Here is a 20,354-nt window from a genome sequence, read left to right on the forward strand (position 1 = left end):
TTTTAAAATCGAGTAGAAAATATCAAAAATATTCGAGTTAGTTATAAATTATGAACAAGCGAACTAGCCTTTTTATTGATTATTGAACACTAATACTTACTAAAAAGAGTTTGCCTTGGTCTATGAACGGAGAGGATGAAAGCGAGTCAATATGCTAATTCCTCATCCGCAAATCAACCCTTCCATTAGGTTCTTTTCTCAAAAAATAAAGAATTGAATAAGAAAATCTTGAAAGAATTTGAAAAGGCAAACGACAAGTCGAAAACAATAAAATATGAAAAAAATTCCGTATGTTCTTTTCTCAAAGAATAAAGAATTGGAGGAGGGAAATTTCGAAAGAATCTGAAAAAGCAAATGACAAGTCGAAGACAATGAACTATCAAAAATTTCTTTCTTTTTCATATTTATAAGCTAAGATTAAACAAAATGATTAACAAATAAAAATTCTAATGCAACAACCAATACAAATATTATTATAAAATAAATTAACTTAGCAAAATAAGAAGTGGAGAGTAAGAGAAAATAGAAAGGAGCAGATGAAATTATATTTTTTTGTATGTATATTTACATTTGCAGTAACTATTTATAACCACTACAAATAAAGAAAGTAACAAATTGACACAAGTTGATTCCTCAATTTGGTGGGACAGAAGTTAGTGACGGAGAAGAAATAGAAGAAAGAGGGAAAACGCACAAGGGAAAAAGGGTAGAGAAAGTGACATCCAATTATATAATATACATATGTATATATATATAATTTGTTTTGGACTCTAAAAAATTGCATATGTATATATATATAATTTGTTTTGGACTCTAAAAAATATATTAGTGAATAAAAAAAGCAATTGAAATAATTCAGAAATTTTGTGATTTAACACTTGTATTTTATGAATTTTCCAACAACATACTACTGTTCAAACCTTCGATAGGAACAAAACGAAATTACTCAACTTCCTACCCAAAACCATAAAAATTGCAAAAAATATAAAAAATTAACAATAAAGAAAAAGTCAGCAATTATGGCTGTATGTTTTGATTTTTCTACCCTCTACAAGTATTATATATGAAATGGTTCTCCACATGTTCTACATACCATCTCATTTTTTTCTCCATCAAAAATATGGCTTCCTCAAAATTAATCTCTTGTCTATTTTTTCTTTCATCCATTGCAACAGTAATTTCCACAGATCCACTATTCCATTTTTGCTCAAAATCTGATAATTTCACAGCTAATAGTTACTATGCACAAAATTTGAAAAATCTCTTAGGTGATCTCTACTTGAAAACTCCTCCAACAGGATTTTCAACTAGCTCAATTGGTCAAAATCCTGATCAAACAAATGGACTTTCTCTATGTCGTGGCGATGTTTCAAGCAATAATTGCAAATCTTGTGTATTAGATGCTAGTGAAGAACTTGGAAAACGTTGTCCTTACGATAAAGAAGCCATAATATGGTACGATAATTGTCTCTTGAAATATTCCAACAGAGATTTTCTAGGAATAATCGATAATACGTACAAGTTTTACATGTGGAACATTCGCGTTGTGAGCAAGCCTGAATATTTCAATGCAAAGACTAAGGAGTTGTTGGGAAGTTTGGCTGAAAATGCTTATAAAAAGAAGAACTTGTATGCAATTGGAGAAATGGATATTGAAGAAAATAAGAAATTGTATGGATTGGTTCAATGTACAAGAGATCTTTCTAATGAGGATTGTAAAAAATGTCTTGAGGGTATTATTACTGAACTTCCAAGTTGTTGTGATGGGAAAGAAGGTGGAAGAGTTGTTGGTGGGAGTTGCAACTTTAGATATGAAATATACCCTTTTATTAATACTCCTTAAAACTTAGAAAAAATATATATAATACTATATTGCTAATGCTCAAAAGATGATATAATATGGTATGGCTTCAATCAAAAAAATAGATTGATGTAATTTTGTTGAATATGTTTAAGAAATGGTGGATGTCATTTTCCAAGTGGTCCCACTTTTAAGTGGGCAACTTTTCCTTCCATTTGGTATTTGATCTTCATCTTATGCCTATATATAGGCAAGGGTACACGAACAGATATAAGAAAAAATATATTCTCCGGTTTCTCTCTTTTCTCTAACTCTATTTTCTTTCTTATATTGTTAAGTTAATCTCATTTTATAACGCGTTATCAGCACGAGCTTCAGTCGCTTTGAGCTATATTTTTAAGAAGGTAATAAAAGGGGTAATAATTTTATTTTCTTAACATGTTTAATATTTCAAAACTTGAATTTGTTGTTCTTGATATTTCTGGAAAAAGATACTCATCATGAGCGCTAGATACCGAAATACATCTAGAATCGATGGATCTGGCAGACACCACCAAAGATGAAAATATGGCATCTAGTCAAGACCGTGCCAAAACCATGATATTTCTCTGCCACTATCTTGAAGAGGGATTAAAATTACAATATCTCACATTAAAAGATCCCCTTAAATTGTGAAAAAATTTAAAAGAAAGATATGACCACCTGAAGTTGGTCATGCTTCCACAAACACATCATGATTGGCTAAACTTGCGATTAATGGATTTAAAAAATATAACTGAATATAATTCTGTCTTGTTTAGAATTATAGCTCAGTTAAATTTATGTGGAGACGAAATAACTGAGCAAGATAAATTTGAAAAACATACTCCACATTTTCACCTGCGAATATGCTCCTGTAGCAGCAATATCGTGAAAAATATTTTAAAATATATTTTGAATTACTATCTTACATTTTTATTGCTAAACGCCACAATGAACTATTAATGAAAAATCATGATAGTCGGCCCGTTGGTTCTTTGTCACTCCCTGAAGTGAATCAGACAAATTATAACTAACGCGAAAGAGGTCATGGCCCCAGTCGTAGTCGTGGTCGAAGAAGAAATTATAATCATGATGGTCGGTTGGAATCGAGAAATAATCAGCACTATAAAAGGCAGAGCAAAAGGCCAGAAGCTTTACCGAAGAAAAATTTAGAAAGTGTATGTCATAGATCTGGAGGTATGGAGCACTGATCATGGACTTGCCGGTCATCAAAACGTTTGGTTCAGCTATATCAGGCGTCCTTGAAAAGAGAAAAAAATAATTCATAGACAAATTTTATTTCTGAGGATAATATTGCGCCTATACATCTGGATGTAGCTGATTTTTTTTAATTTTCCAGAAGAAAATATGAATATTAATAAGACTAATAATATTTAAATCATTTTTTTATTTTATCTGTACTAAATATTATGTTTGTATTTTCCTAGTCCATGTAAATAAATAAAATTTGTGTAATAAACCATATATTAATTATAATATTTACTTTATTTTTTTTTGAAGAAAAATATGGATATGCCTCAAATTTTGTTTGGATCAATGATCAATTATGAGGATATTTGTGTAATTGATAGTGGAACAATTCATGCTATTTTTAAAGATGAGAAATATTTTTCCAACTTGCTTAGAAAGAAAACAAATTTTATTACAATTTCTGGTAATTCAAAAATAATTGAAGGTTCCGGAAGAGCTATTATAATTCTTCCTAAGGGGACAAGAATTGTTATAGAAGATACTTAATCTTTAAATTGCGTAAAAAAAATAATGAAATGGCTGTTTTATTGCCACTATTATCTTCTAAATCCCCAAGAAACTTGTTAAATTTTAAAAATATCCGCAGAAATGGATATCATGTTGAGATACAAAATGAAATAAATATTGAATATCTTGATCTATCAAAGAGTTTCTCAGGCCAGAAATATGTTTTGGAAAAATTACCAACTTTGTCGTCTGGCCTATATTATGCAAAAATTAGTGCAATTGAAGCACATATGATCGTAAAACAGAAGTTTACTGATCTAAATAGATTTGTGCTATGACATGATCGAATAGGTCATCTTGGATTAATAATGATGAGACGAATCCTTGAAAATTCAGCTGGACATTCGTTAAAGAACTAGAAGATTCTTACGAATGATGAATTTTCATGTGTTGCTTGTTATCAAAGCAAATTAATTGCCAGACCATCGACCCTGAAGGTTGACATCGAATCTCCTAGATTTTTAGAGCGTATACATGGAGATATATGTGGACCTATTCATCCACCTAGTGGATTATTTAGATATTTTATGGTTCTAATAGATGTGTCATTTAGATGGTCTCATGTGTGCTGTCACGACCCAACCCCGTAGGCCGTGACTGGTGTCCGAGTTGGGCACCCAAACGTACCCTTATCCCAAATTAATCTATTTTTTTTTCCGAATAAACAAATGTATTGATTAGTAGAAATTGCTAAATATATTATAGAAGTAAATATACGCACGAGAGTTGAAAGGCTGTCACAAAACACACAAAAATCCAAACCATACATCTAAAACCCACGACATAACTCTGTCTACAGACCTCTACAGATGATAACATAGTCATAAGACAGGACAGGGCCCCGTCGTACCCCTGACCAATATATACAAATATACAGAGATAGAGTCAGTACCAAAATACAAGGTCCGAACAAAGGAGCACTGTCAATAACACAGCAGATGTCCTAAACAGGCGGCTCAGCACAACGAACGTCGGTACCTGCGGGCATGTAACGCAGCCCCCGAAGAAAGGGGGTCAGTACGGAAAATGTACTGAATATGTAAAGCATGCACTGAACTATATAAAATCATAATCTGAATAGTATATGCAAAACATAAAATCAACGTTTAGAATTTCAAAATGCTTATCAAAATCTCAAATCATATATGTAAAGACATATGCCATATCCGGCCTCCTTAGGGACTCGGTGAACAAAGTGTGGTTGCCCTCCCATCATCAGCACCACGGCACAGCATAATACCAGAGTAGGGAATATCTCCGTAACAAATCATATCATATCAGATGGCCATATCAAATCATATCATATCATATCACAAACATATATGTACATGGCACAGCATAACTCCGTGGCATAATATTTACCACCCCATGGTACATGTCATACCTGCCCCCTCACGTCGGGACACGGCGAACAATGCAGAGAAATACGCACGAAAACATATCCTGGCCCAGGCTCAGTGAAAGAAGCATTGAGGCATCCACGAGTGGAGTAGTGAGAAACTAAATGCAATTTAAATTACAAAACATTTATACAGACTCGATGGTATAATTTCGATAACAGATCATAAAAGGAAACTTGAATAATAATAGTAGTACAAGTACTTCCAATATCACCATAGTTTACGTAAAAATAGTATTTTCCGAATCATCTATGTACTTTCAAAATATATTATGGGAATTAACGGAATAATTATTCATATAATATTAGGAAGCATAGCAAAGGGTTTCTTTCAAATTCTACCTACCGTAATTCAAACGGAATAACGAAGAAAATTTCGGAATAGTGGGGCCCACCTCGGTCAAATGAGGTGGCGTATACAAATCACGTGCGTTAGACTTCATAACATTATTTAGAGGAGTTTCAAGGTATTCGGAATTCATTTGTGAAAAATCTAGAAGTTTAGACAATTTTTCCAAAACTATTCATAATTACCTAATTCAATTACATTGAATAGAAAAGGGAAATTTTCGAACGTCGATTCCGAAGAGTAGAGTGATCCCCGAGTTTCGTATTCAATCCTATTACATCTAGGACATGCCAAGAGAAGAAAATGTAAAGCTTTACATACCTTTTTGACGTTTTACGATTGTCCAAATTCAATTCTCGTTTCCTCCAAAATCTACAATTGGTCACATTTACCAATTACTATTCATAAGACTTTAAGAATTCAATTTTCCAATACTTGTCTACAAAAATTTCGGCAGCATCTCCCCTATATATATAGCAACCCCGAGATTACAACTCGGCCACAATATCAACAACCAAGCCAACAACAACACCAATTTCATCAATAATCAATTTAAACACACCATAATATAAATTGGTGTAATTTTCCAATTAGTGCAACAACTTTCAACCAAACTTTGCATTTCCAAATAAATATGAATATCTCATATCCATAATTAGTTTCAACTCATTCCAACATAAGTGAAAAATATTCCAAGTAAGCTATCCAATTCTTTTTTTCAATTCCATACTTCACTTAAAAATTCCATAAATACAATAAAAATATTAAAATTCATTTTCTTTCTTCAACTTCACAACCAACAACACAATCCATACTTTTAATAATTTACCTCCATCTTCTTATAATATAACACTCAAATTATATAATTCCTACAAACTAGTTTAATACCAAATACACCATTTAAGTTTCCCTATTTTCCAAAAATTACAACAACAACTAGCAAGCTATGCAACCTTAATTTTTTTTTCCATCTCATCACTTAACTCTTATTTCCAACTTCAATTAATCTCATCCAACTTTCATTTTCAACACCAAATAATTAACATAACCACCATCCAAATACTACACAAAAATACTACACAAAAATACTACACAAAATTTACATAATTCTTACTCATATAAGAACATGTATACATGGCATCATATTACCATGAAAACTTCCATATTTTCATAAATTCCATACACCTCCACATACTATAACATACACAAAACTTCATAACATAATAAAATGAATCAATTCTTACCTTTTTCTTCTAACTTCTTCACTTCCAAATCAATGAAAAAAAATCTCCAAACTTCCAAAACAACTACACCATGTTGTAGAGCACCCTTGACTTAGTAGGAATACTAGAAAATTATAATTTTTGGGGATGAAATTTGGAGAGTTAATATTACTCTCTCATGGCCGATTTTCTCTCATATTTTTTCCTCAAATTTTTCTTCTTCTAATTCTCTCAAAATGTCTAGAAATCTCTAGGATTTTATGACTAAGAGGTTTCCATGTGAAATTACCATTTTGCCCCTCACCTTTCCTAAAAATTCCAAGTTGAAATTCCACCTTTGTCCTTAACCTTTTATAGTATTTCCATATGTACAATTCCAAGTTTACCCCTAACCTTTTATGGTATTTCCACATGTGAAATTCCAATTTTACCCCTAACCTTTTATAGTATTTCCACATGTGAAATTCCAATTTTGCCCTTTAACTTTTATAGTATTTCCACATGTGAAATTCTAATTTTGCCCTTTAACTTTTCCAATAATTCCACCTCCCAACTTAATCAATAGAAACTTGTATATAATAAGACCAAGCATAGTCTTACCCTTGACTTGTTACAAGTATTCCCAACATGTCCTTAGGTGCAAAGTACGGGTTATAACATGTGCCTCTTATCATCCCGCAACCTCGCATTTGCGAAGTTGTTAGCACAAATAATAAGATTGAAAGCGTAATTTTCAAATTTTCCAATTAAGGCCATTCGCCTTAATAATGTTAGAGAATTTACATTCCAAGCTTTTAATGATTATTGCTTATCAATTGGAATAAAAATTGAACATTCTGTTGCTCATGTTCATACTCAAAATGGCCTTGCAGAGTCATTTATAAAGCGCCTACAATTGATAGCAAGACCTTTACTAATGAAAACAAAATTGTCAATTATTGTTTGAGGTCATGCTATCTTACATGCAGCAGCACTTGTACATCTCAGACCGACACATTATAATAAATACTCTCTGTCACAATTAATATTTGGACATGAGCCAAATATAACTCATCTAAGGATTTTTGGTTGTGCGGTATACGTGCCTGTAGCACCACCATAACGTACAAAGATAGGCTCTCAACGAAGGTTGGACATATATGTTGGGTTTGACTCACCCTCTATAATCCGATACCTTGAACCGTTGATTGGAGACTTATTCACTTCTCGATTTGTAGATTGTCGGTTTGATAAAACAACTTTTTCGCCATTAAGAGGAGAGAAAAAGGAACTCCAAAAAGAAATTGCGTGAAATATGTCATCACTATCTCATTTTGATCCATGTACCGCACATATGAGCAGTAGGTCCAGAAGATCATCCACTTACAGAAAATAACAAATCAAATGGCAGATGCATTTACTGATTTGAAATGGATAACTAAGTCACATATTCCTGCAGTGAATGTGCCTATCCGGATTGATATCCCAAAAGGATCATCTACTAGTATCATAACTTCTGAATCTCAAACACGCCTGAAGCGTGGTAGAACATTGGGTTCAAAGGATAAAAATCCTAGAAAGAGAAGCGTAAGAAATAATAAAGATGATACTACACAAGAACCTCCTGAAGAAGGTCAAGATTTAAGTATTCCTGATATTTCTGAAGAAATCAGTGAATCTGAGATTCAAGTGAATGAAGAACTTTCAATAAGTTCTACCGGTGATGAGATAAATTTTGATCTATCAAAAATTATGGTGGATAATATTTTTGCATATAATGTTGTAATTAACCTCATGCAAGATAGTGAAACTTTTGAGCCTTAATCCGTCGAAGAATGTCGACATATATATGATTGACCAGAATGGCAAAAGGCAATTCAATCAGAATTAGACTCACTTGTTAAACGTGAGGTTTTTGGACTTATGGTCTAAACCCCTGAAGGTGTGAAACCAGTTGGCTATAAATGGATTTTTGTGCGAAAACAAAATGAAAAAAATGAAATTGTAAGATACAAGGCACGCCTTATTGCACAAAGATTCTCTCAAAGACCCGGGGTCAATTATGAAGAAACATATTCACCTGTCATTGATGAAATAATATTTAGATATCTCATCAGTGTAGCTGTACATAAAAATCTTGAAATACATCTAATGTATGTAGTTACAGCTTACCTTTATGGTTCACTTGATAATGAAATTTACATGAAAATCCCAGAAGGATTAAAATTGCCTAAAGCATATAATAAGTCTTGAGAGATATACTCAATAAAACTACAAAGATCATTATATGGTTTGAAACAATCAGGGCGTATGTGGTATACTCGTCTTAGTGAGTACTTAATAAATGAAGACTATATAAATGATGTTATTTGTCCATGCGTTTTTATTAAGAAAACGGAATCAGAGTTTGTTATACTCGCCGTTTATGTTGATGACATAAATCTCATTGAAATATCTGAAGAGGTCCAAAAGTCGATTGAATATCTAAAGAAAGAATTTGAGATGAAAGATCTGAGAAAGACAAAACTTTGTCTAGGTCTGCAAATTGAACATTTAGCAGATAGGATCTTTGTCCATCAATCTGCCTACACTGAGAAAATCGTAAAACGATTTTACATGGAAAAATCACATCCATTAAGTACTCCAATGGTTGTTCGATCACTTGAAGTGGAAAAAGATCTATTTCGACCTCTAGAAAAGAATAAAGAACTTCTGGGTCCTGAAGTGCCATATCTCAGTGCTATTGGTGCACTTATGTACCTTGCTAACGCAATCAGACATGATATAACATTCTCTGTTAATTTACTGGCAAGGTATAGTTCATTTCAAATATGAAGGCATTGGAACGATATCAAGCATATTTTGCGATACCTAAAGAATACTATTGATATGAGTTTGTTTTATACTAACAAAGGTTGTACAAACCTTATTGGTTAAGCAGATGCAGGTTATTTATCAGACCCACATAAAATTCGATCTGAGACAGACTATCTATTTACACACGGAGGAACTGCTATATCATGACGATTTACAAAACAGTATATTATTGCTACTTTTTCAAATCATGCTGAAATAATAACAATTAATGAAGCAAATAGAGAATGTGTGTGGTTGAGATCGATGATACAGTTCATCAGAGAAAGATGCGACCTAGAAAATGATGTCAAAGTACCCACAATTATATTCGAAGACAATGTCGCGTGCATAGCTCAATTGAAAGGTGGCTTCATAAAAGGAGATGAACGAAACATATTTCACCAAAATTATTCTTAACACATGATCTTCAGAAGAATGATGATATTAATGTACTACAAGTTCGTTCAAGTGATAATCTTACAGATTTATTCACAAAGGCATTACCAACATCAACTTTGGAGAAATTAAGATATAAGGTTGGAATGCGTCGTCTCCAAAATATCAAATGAAGTTTTCATTAGGGAGAGTAAAATACGTGCTGCACTTTTTTTTCTTAACCAAGGTTTTTTCCCACTGAGTTTTCTCGATAAGGTTTTTAATGAAGCAGCACTCAAGGTGTATTACTAGATGTGTACTCTTTTTTCTTTATTAAGCTTTTTCCCATTGGGTTTTTCCTAGTAAGGTTTTAACGAGGCACAAGATTTATGGATGTTCACGATAAATATGTATATTATGTCTTGTAAAGTTTTTCACGAGACATATTTCACGTGGACATCCAAAAGGGAGTGTTGAAGAAATGGTGGATGTCATTTTTTAAGTGGGTCCCACTTTTAAGTGAGCAACTTGCCCATTTGGTACTTGTTCTCCATCTTATGCCTATATATAGGCAAAGGCATACACGAACAGATATAAGAAAAAATATACTCTCCAGTTTCTCTCCTTTCTCTTACTCTATTTTCTTTCTTAAATTGTTAAGTTAATATCATTTTATAACTGAATATAGCTTGTATTGTACTTCTTGTTTTTGCTTTGTTTGACTTACTGTATGTAAGGTGAATACAGAATGGACAAATATGTTTATTTACTTTGATATATATAGTAGTGATATCAAATTATTACAATGATGTAATTTCTTGAAGAGGACTTAAATGCATGTCGAGATATTATAAGTGACATAATGACTAAAAATCATCTGCGAGAAGGTCTTTTGGCACAGGCATACTAGTAAGCGATTTTTTGGTAATTCGTGATCGAATAAAACCTAGGAGCTAGCTTTAGGGGCAGATTTGAATGATTACGAGATAAGCAATGAGACAAAGGAGAGCACTTAGACGAGTCAGCCAAAAAGAAAGACCACCAAAAGTAACGACTTTCCACCTTTTCTTCTGTTTTTGGGGCTTCTTTCAGTTCCTTAGTAAGAATGGACTTTACTGTCACAATTAGCGCTGTGAGAATGGATTGGTCTAACCCAACTCAACTCTAAAGGGCTAATGAATTCAATGAGTTAAGACGGGCTGACTTTTTTAACTTAAGGGCCTATAAAATAGCAGCATAACCCAGCCCTAAGCGGGCTACGGGTTGGCTCTTCAATCAAGAGATAAACAATATTGGCCTCTTAGAGAGACTATCGAACATTGATGAACACAATACCAATACATCAAAAATTCTCATATTCATGACACACTTTAGTGTAATACTTACAAAACAACATAATATGCAAGATACAACAATCAACATTCATAGGATTCATTAGAACAACATACATCATATTATCATTTTTTCATAAACTAGACAAGAAAGGAGAAATAAAAACTTAAGCATAAATACAAAAGTAAAAGAGGTCAAAGATTCATAGTTATAATTACCCCAATTGCTTAATTGCTGAAGATTTGACAAAATGAAACACTACTTAAAATATATATAAAAATATTTTTAAAATTCACGACCCATGGGCTGGCCTCTGAGGCTCGAAGGTTGAGCCTAGGAGTCTGGCGGGCCAAATGAGACTAGGCTAAAAAACCTCGTTCCTAAATAGAATAAAATTTTTTAAGCTCAATCTCACTTAATTCAAGAGTTGGATTGGGCTGGCATGGCCTCACTTTAATTCGTGAGCAACTTCACGAGAGCATTGTAAAAGGGGAATATGGGACAAACCTATTTTGAATCACAACTATTGAGATTCAACGACCATAATTGGTCAACTGTCCCTCATGCGTAGACTTCAGAATTAGAGGAAATTTTAGAAGAAAAACAAAATTGGAGAGAAGTTAGAAGAATTAGAGGTGATGTTGAAAAAGCTACACTAATTGCTTTTAATAATTAACTAATATTTGACTGAATATAAATTAGTGGCAATTGATAAGTTGTTGCTAACTAACTGACTCTAAATTTCTATTTTGATATAGTGACAAGCATAAAGGAAAATTTATTTTTAATACATTAGACAAGTTAAATTTTTTTAGAAAAGAACACTCTATGAATAATTCACAAATATATGAAGTAATCAAAATGAGAGTTATAAATCCATGATATCATTAAAGAGCAATTCAGTGGAATAACAAGATACGAATAAGATTTTAAGTCAATCGGCATGTTAAGATAGAGTTTGGTTTATTTTAGTGTTTAAGGTTAAGTTGGTTGAAAGTGATTAGCTGGCCGGATATTTAAATTAGCTGTTAAATCAGTTAGTTATTTTTTAGATTGGTGTTGTGCAGTAAACCAGTTAGATTTTTAAATATTTTTCTTGATCTTGTGTTTGTATAAATAATAAACAACAATCACGAAATGAGTCACTTTTCATTTCTAAATCATAGTCTTCATTCTTCTTTGCTCCTCTTTGTTCAATTGCAGTTTTAGTTGTAGGTTAACAGAAATTGTTCAAGTTTTCATCAATGGAGAATTAGAATTCTCCATAAATTTTCTGTAATTCAACATGGTATTATAGCCGTAAAGGTTAGTTTCTTCCGCAATCATTCATCTTTCTATCAAAACTTCAATTTCCAGTTTTTCCTTTTTCATTTCTCTGCTTCGTTACTCGTCCTTTTGCTTCAAATTGACATCAGTTCCATACTGAAAATCGTTGTATATTCATATTTGTTTGAGATTATAGAATCAAATCAATATCAGGAAGCTACAGATTGAGTTCCAACCGAAAATCGAGCTCCAACTCAGGAATTTGCAGATTTGACTGGTGTATTCCATATACATCCATCTGAAAGTATTGAATCTATAATTATTCCAGTGATTTTTGATGGACCTGGATACTGTTCATGAAGACGAGCAGTTTTTGAGCATTATCTGTAAATAATCAATGAAAAAATCGACAATCCACATCCAGACTCAGCTAGCTTCGCACAATGGGAGAGATGCAATAATACGGTAACCTTATGAATTTTGAATTCTTTGTTGAAGTATCTTAGGGACAACCTACAATTTATTAACGATAACAAAGAACTTTGGGAGGAGTTAGAGGACAGATATAATTATACTAATAGAGCAAAAAAGATCAATGAACTCAATCAAAACAACCTTAATGTTACTACATACTACACTAAAATGAGGAAGCTATGGAAGATCTTAGCACTCCAAATACAAATTCACCATTCACATGCTTGTGCACTTGTGGTGGAAAGACGAAAATGCACAAAGCTGAGCAAGACAGGAGACTCATTCAATTCTTAATGGGATTGAATGAAATATACACAGTAACAAAGGATAGTATCTTAATGATGAAGTCATTGCCTACAATGGCTCATGACTTCTCTATTCTTGCCCGAAAAGAAGGGCAAAGAGAGGTCAAGCCTCATAACAAATTCAATTTGAAATCAACATCTCTTCATGTGAATGCTTCCAACACTAACACGAATTTAGAACAAACTATACTCCATATAAGAACAGTCGGAGCAGTGGACCTCCAAATAGGTTCAATATATTTTTTGAGTACTGTAAGAAGCCTGGACATACCAAGGACAAATGCTACAGACTCCATGGATTTTCTCAAAATTTTAAGTTCACTAAAAAAATGCAGGATCAACAACCATTGCTTATGAAGTTTTTGAGAAAATGATAGAAAAAAATTGGAAGATAAACAAAGGAAAAGTTCATAAGAGGAGTGATGAAAGATATATCCATGAGAAGCAAAGTCAAGTCCTAACCAAGCAACAATTTGATCAATTAGTGACCTTGCTGTAACACATTCGAATTTAGGGAGGAAATAACACTGGCAACACTGCAAGAGAGGCTATGAATAACATTATAGGTGGAGCTGTGAACTTTGCAGATATTCAAGCATATTACTCTTTAATTACTGATATTGGTAGCTTATCATGTAAATGCTTCAAACTATCTGTTGACTCTTGGATCCTAAACTCAAGGGCCACACACCACATGGCTTTTAACAAAGCACTACTTACCAATATCATACCTTTGCCTTATCCTTTTCTAGTTACCCTTCCAAATGGCTATAGGGTGAAAGTGATTAAAATTGGTGAAACATGTTTAATTCCTTAACTAACTTTGTATAAAGTGGTATTTCTACCTAGATTCAAGTTCAACTTGATATTATTGCATTGTTTAGCTTCACATTTCAAAAGAGTTGTTAGTTTCCGCAGCTCTTCTTATTTTATACAAGGCCCTTCACTAAAGAGTCCTCCAAAGACTGGTAAGGCAAAAAATTAACTCTATTTATTGTGCTCAAGATGTCATACTTCTTGTTTTGCTCTTGCTTCTATTGTTTCAAAAAGTGTATTACTTAACTTCATGTCTGTTTTTTCTATTTTACCTTTTTCTTCAGTTCCTTTTAGTAATAGATCATGTAGTCTTTTGCCTGGTCTTTCTAGCCTTTCTAGTCTATTTACTTGTGATAAAATCACCACGCACACACACACCACTACACATGTAATACCCACAAGCTCAAGTGTAGTGATAAAATCACCACACACATACATACCACTACACATGTAAGATCCACAAGCTCAAGCAATAAAATTGTGCTTCCTATTTTTGATTCCACTACTACATTTTCTAATATGAATGATTATGTGTCATCCTCTTTTATTAATAATTCTCTCATATCATGCATGCCTCATAAAATAATATTGATTAGTTTGGCACAATAGACTAGGATATGAGCCTTTTGTGAAAATGAAAGGAACTTCCTTCATTCCCATAACCTTCTCACACAAACAATCTTTCATGTGCATTTTCTGCCCCATGGCTAGATAAGTTAGATTTCCAATCCCAACAAAAACCACCGTTTTCAGCACCAAATCTTTCGACCTACTTCACATGGACCTGCGGAGACCTTATCAAGTCCTAAACCATGATAATTATAAGTATTTTTTGACCATAATTGATGGTTTCTGTAGATCAACATGGACTCAACTTCTTAATTGCAAAGACAACACTTTACAGACCATGACATCTTTCATATCTCTTGTGAAAAATCAGTTCAGAATCACTATCAAATCAATTAAAACTGACAATGGCTCAGACTTCACAGTCCTTGACTTGAGCACCAAGAGGATACATATTTTCAGAGACATGTCATTTTATAAGAATGTCTTTCCTTTTGCACTTTCTGATTCTGAATCTGATTTTAGTTTTGACACAATATTAAAAAATTAACTACTAATCCAAACAAGTTGAACTCTACTCATAGTGTTTTAAACAATGCTTATATGTTGGATGATGAAACCACAACACCCCAACAAGTGCCATTTTCATATAACAGTGGTCCTCTTTTGGCTCCTGATCCATCACGACCAAATGACAAATCCTTAAGAGACTATTTTTTGCTAGAAACCACTACTCACCAAGACTAAACACCAAATCTTAGAAGATCCACAAGATCACATACCACCCTACCTTACCAGAAACCATTACTCATCAAGATCAGTTACCAAAACTTAAAAGATCCAACAGACCACATAGCATCCCTACCTATTTGAAATAATACAATTACTCCTTGCCCTATTTATAACATCAACCTCATCTTCTCACCTTGTTTTTTATGAGCACCATTTGTCACTTAACAACTTCAATCAAGATAGTCAATAGCAAGTTAGGAGTATTTCTCATGATAGTGAACCATGTTCATATGAAGAGACAGTGCTTGATCCCGCTTGGCAAGCAACAATGACATCATAATCTGAAGCCCTATATACTAATAACATTTGGGATCTTGTTAAGCTACCTATAAGGAAGAAGGAAATAGGGTGTAGGTGGGTTTATAAAATCAAACACAAAGCTAATGGGCCAATAGAAGGATATAAAGTCAGGCTTATTATGAAGAGGTTTTAACAAGTTGGTATTAACTAAAATGAGACTTTCTCTCTAATGGTCAAGATGACCACTATTAGGACCTTAATCAGTATAGTTGTAAAGAATGAATGAAATATGTACCTGCTGCTTGTGAACAATACAGTCCTCCATGTAAATCTGAATAAGGAAGTGTGCATTCTACAGGATGTGAACAATGCACAACTCCAAGTCTCATAGTGGAGGACACAAGGTTAGTCTTTAGACTCAAAAAGTCTCTATATGGACTGAAACAAGCAAGTAGATAGTGGTATGACAAGTAGGCCCAAGTATTGTGTTCAAAGGGCTATTCTCATTCAAATAGTGATTACTCCTCATTCTATAGAAAGACTGGCACCTCACTAGTTTTTGTTGCTATATTTGTTAATGATGTGATCTTGACAGGTATTGATGTTAATGAGATCACCTTTCTGAAAATTTTTATCCACGATGAGTTCAAGATAAAAGATTTTGGAAGGCTCCAATACTTTCTAGGATTGAAAATACTCTACAAGGACACTGGGATCTTAATCTCTCAAAGAAAATTCACCACAGATTTATTACAAGAATTTGATTGTTTAGATTGCAAACCAATCATCTCACCTCTTGAATCCACAGTTAAACTCAAAGCTAATGAAGGTACTTTGTTGAAAGGTCCCACATATTACAGGAAGTTAATAGGCAAATTAAACTTTTTGACCAAAACAAGCTTGGACATAGCCTTCAGTGTCCAAACCTTAGTCAATTATCTCTCCCCAGAGAGCCACACCTCAAAGCTGCTTACTATGTATTAAGGTATCTTAAAAATGATCCTTGCTTAGGAATATTTGTCCAAATAGTGCAGATTGCACTATCACTACATATTGTGATTCAGATTGGATTGCATGTCCTGGTTTTATCATTCAGTGGTTACATTGTGTTAATCTTTTATACAGCTAGTAATTTTTTCTTGCCCAATTGTGCACACTACTATTAAAGAACAAGATAAATTTTATAGTTAAACATCAAAAATTGTCATTAACATTATTTAGCGACGGATCATGATAAATTATCATAAGATTATATATGCTAGTTCTGAAATATTAATTAGTAACGAAGTTCATAGCTAATTTAATAATTTTTAAATGATATGACAGTATCCGTTCATCGGGGGGGGGGGGGGGGGGGGGTTTAGGTAAAATCCAAAAATCAAATCCCGCCAAGTTCATACGCCTATCATGAACTTGAATAATCACATGCACGGCTACTAAAACAACGAATCGTATCAAATTGATTAAAAAAAATACCGCCTTGTCATGGTTATTTGATATTGAAAAAATTGACATATTACAGTTAAATAATAAAATTTCCTAATTAATTTCTAACAAATAAAAAGTGAAATAAACTGAAAAATTTCAGAAATCTTGCGTTAACACTTTTTTGTATTAAATAAGAGAAGAAGAGTGAATCAAAGAAGAAATAGTCAGTTTACCAGCCGAAACAAATACAAGAAAAAGTCAGCAACTATATGACTATGATCCATTTTTTTGCACTATATAAAGTGGTGCACCAAATAAATTTTATACCATCTCATTTTTTGTTCCATCAAAAATATGTCTTCCTCAAAATTAATCTCTTGTCTATTTTTTCTTTCATCCATTGCAACAGTAATTTCCACAGATCCACTATTCCATTTTTGTTCAAAATCTGGTAATTTCACAGCTAATAGTTACTATGCACAAAATTTGAAATATCTCTTAGGTGATCTCTACTTAAAAACTCCTCCAACAGGATTTTCAACTAGCTCAATTGGTCAAAATCCTGATCAAACAAATGGACTTTCTCTATGTCGTGGCGATGTTTCAAGCAATAATTGCAAATCTTGTGTATTAGATGCTAGTGAAGAACTTGGAAAACGTTGTCCTTACGATAAAGAAGCCATAATATGGTACGATAATTGTCTCTTGAAATATTCCAACAAAGATTTTCTAGGAATAATCGATAATACGTACAAGTTTTACATGTCGAATGTTCAAGTTGTGAGCAACCCTGAATATTTCAATGCAAAGACTAAGGAGTTGTTGGGAAGTTTGGCTGAAAATGCTTATAAAAAGAAGAACTTGTATGCAATTGGAGAAATGGATATTGAAGAAAATAAGAAATTGTATGGGTTGGTTCAGTGTACAAGAGATCTTACAAATAAGGATTGTAAAAAGTGTCTTGAGGGTATTATTACTGAACTTCCAAGTTGTTGTGATGGGAAAGAAGGTGGAAGAGTTGTTGGTGGAAGTTGTAACTTTATATATGAAATCTACCCTTTTATTAATACTCCTTAGATCTTAGAAAATATAATATGGAAGGCTTGAACTAAAAATCCTATATTAATGTAATTTAGTTTTAATAGGTTGTACTTTTTGTTGATGTATTATTTGGCTCAAGTATGTGTTTTCATTTTGATAATTTAAGAGTGTATCTATTTTTTATATATTGTTTTGTCACTTAAACATGATTAATCAATATGTGATCTTGCATTTATTATATCACTTAAGCATGATAAAACTCATTTGACTTGGTATAAACATTGTGCAACTTTTTCTCACCTCAATATAATACTTGAGCACATATTTGGTTAATGATTAAGGTAGATCTAGTCTATGAATGGATGCTGTAAAATAATAATTCACTAACATAAAATCGAAAATACATGTAACTTGATATCCTTAAGATGGAAAATGATATTTTACAACTGATAAACTAAGGGGATAGTGTAAAAAATCTATATCACGTTATCAACATGTCTAAGTTTTTTCAATATTGTTGGAGAAACGACAAATGTATAATATGATATTTCTCCGTTTGACCCAAGTCCACCTGCGTTCAATTGGTTTTAATTTGTATAAGACTATGCACATTTATAACAAAAAACTTATATATATTGATCAGTTACATCACTTATGAATTTCTGTCGATTGTGATTTAATTGTAACCAATCTGTTCAAATTTCAATTTAAATGAGTTTTACTGCATAGTTGAATAATGAAAATTGGAAGAGGTAACATCTCCATCTATATAAAGGACTTGTATAGTCTGGTTAATTGAAAAGGAAGAAGCAGAATTAGCAATAGAAACATCAAGTTTTAATTTTTTGTAATGTCTACGTCAAACAATCAACCAAATGGGCTAATTGTAGAAGCTTCCCCTGGACAACGGGTATCTTTTCTTTGATTCCTAGTTTAACGTTGTATGAGATTTGTATTTCAGATCTCTCACAACTCACAATTAAAAAATAAATCCCCAATTGTCATGCTCTTATATATAAAAAAAATCGACTAAGCCAAGCGAAAAGGGTTGTCCATAAATGGGAGAAATTTATTTTTCCCCTAATTTAGGTCATAGACTATTGAGTCTTAAATATATCATAGCTATTGCACTTCTGATTTGAAAAGCGGGACATCTAAATTCTACATTTGTTACTCCGTCAAATTGGTTCATGCTTATATTGGAACTTTGCTTTATTAAAAAGTCAATTCTAATTAATCTCACTTCTGACCTGTTCAGTTGTTCCGTCTAAAACTAAGTATTGTAGGACACATCACCAAGATTCATAGGTATCGAAAATCATTGATTGGGATGGTAAGGCATAAAACAATTAGGCATTGTGTGGATGAGTTAAGTATGACTACCTCGTGATTTATAAGCACCCAACTACACCTTTTTTTAAAACAAAAAAAAATTCTCCATCAAATTAATTAAAAATGCCCATTCAATAAAGAATTATGCTTGACAAAGATGAGACCATGGATCGCGCTCCTCAATTTTTATTTGTATATTCATCGCATGTCATCCACATCACATGAATTTACAATAGCAATAGCTACAAATTTCTCCTTTTGTTGTGTTCCTCCAAACTATGTCAAAGGAAGAAAACAGGCTCGTAGATGGGCATAGACAATAAGTAAGCCATCCACGCCATCACACCATGGGCTCTTTGTGGACTACAACAAAAAGAGCTACATTCTCTGCAATCTTCATACTCATCTCGAATAACTTGATAATTAGATATTATGTTGGAAACTAACAAAGTAACATTGAATCGACAAATTAGACAATAAAAAAGAAATATATCGAAGGACAACATAAAGTTAAAATGGTTTGATTAATTAACTTACATTTAGGGGTAGAGATGAGAAATAGTATGAGAGAGTACTTTTAAATATTTAAGGGTGAAACCGCCCTAACAAATTAACAATATATTGTTTAGTGTTTGAATGATGTGCAATTAATTATCTTTTTTACATTGTTATTTTTGCAGGACATTTCATTGGAAGAAATAGGTCAAAAGAGTTCAAAAACTTTTCCTACAGAACCAACAAACTCTTGGAAAAGTGCAAAACCTTGAAGCCTCAAATAAAACAAGAGCCAAATTGGAATCAGCTTGATTTTGTAAGTGACATACATCTACATTTACTTACTTCCCACATATGACATATAATCATTGTGGTGTGATGAATAGGATCAATTTCAAAGTATTTCCCCCTAAGATGGACCTCCATGGCCCCGCATTTAGATTAACTGGTACTAGAAATCAGGTGAAAAATGGAAAAAAAATTA

At 32.8% G+C, this 20,354-nt stretch overlaps 2 protein-coding genes and 1 long non-coding RNA gene across 3 annotated transcripts; 2 read left to right on the forward strand and 1 right to left on the reverse strand.

Annotated features, from left to right (window-relative positions):
• Window positions 1-1,090: 1,090 nt before the first annotated feature.
• Window positions 1,091-2,099, forward strand: LOC129870704 (cysteine-rich repeat secretory protein 38-like). Its single transcript, XM_055945547.1, has one exon. It carries the CDS (start codon window positions 1,121-1,123, stop codon window positions 1,841-1,843), a length of 723 nt encoding a protein of 240 aa, XP_055801522.1. The 5' UTR covers window positions 1,091-1,120; the 3' UTR covers window positions 1,844-2,099.
• A 2,175-nt stretch (window positions 2,100-4,274) lies between these two features.
• Window positions 4,275-6,785, reverse strand: LOC129871133 (uncharacterized). The gene is made up of 3 exons (XR_008762193.1): window positions 6,594-6,785; window positions 5,671-5,721; window positions 4,275-4,579 (listed from the first exon to the last, which is right to left on the reverse strand). It is a non-coding gene; the product is annotated as an uncharacterized LOC129871133 (long non-coding RNA).
• A 10,570-nt stretch (window positions 6,786-17,355) lies between these two features.
• LOC129871082 (cysteine-rich repeat secretory protein 38-like) lies at window positions 17,356-18,192 on the forward strand. The gene has a single exon (XM_055945951.1). It carries the CDS (start codon window positions 17,357-17,359, stop codon window positions 18,077-18,079), a length of 723 nt encoding a protein of 240 aa, XP_055801926.1. The 5' UTR covers window position 17,356; the 3' UTR covers window positions 18,080-18,192.
• The last annotated feature ends 2,162 nt before the right edge of the window (window positions 18,193-20,354 follow it).

Source organism: Solanum dulcamara, chromosome 10 (assembly GCF_947179165.1).
Source record: "Solanum dulcamara chromosome 10, daSolDulc1.2, whole genome shotgun sequence".
In the NCBI taxonomy this organism is placed as follows: domain Eukaryota; kingdom Viridiplantae; phylum Streptophyta; class Magnoliopsida; order Solanales; family Solanaceae; genus Solanum; species Solanum dulcamara.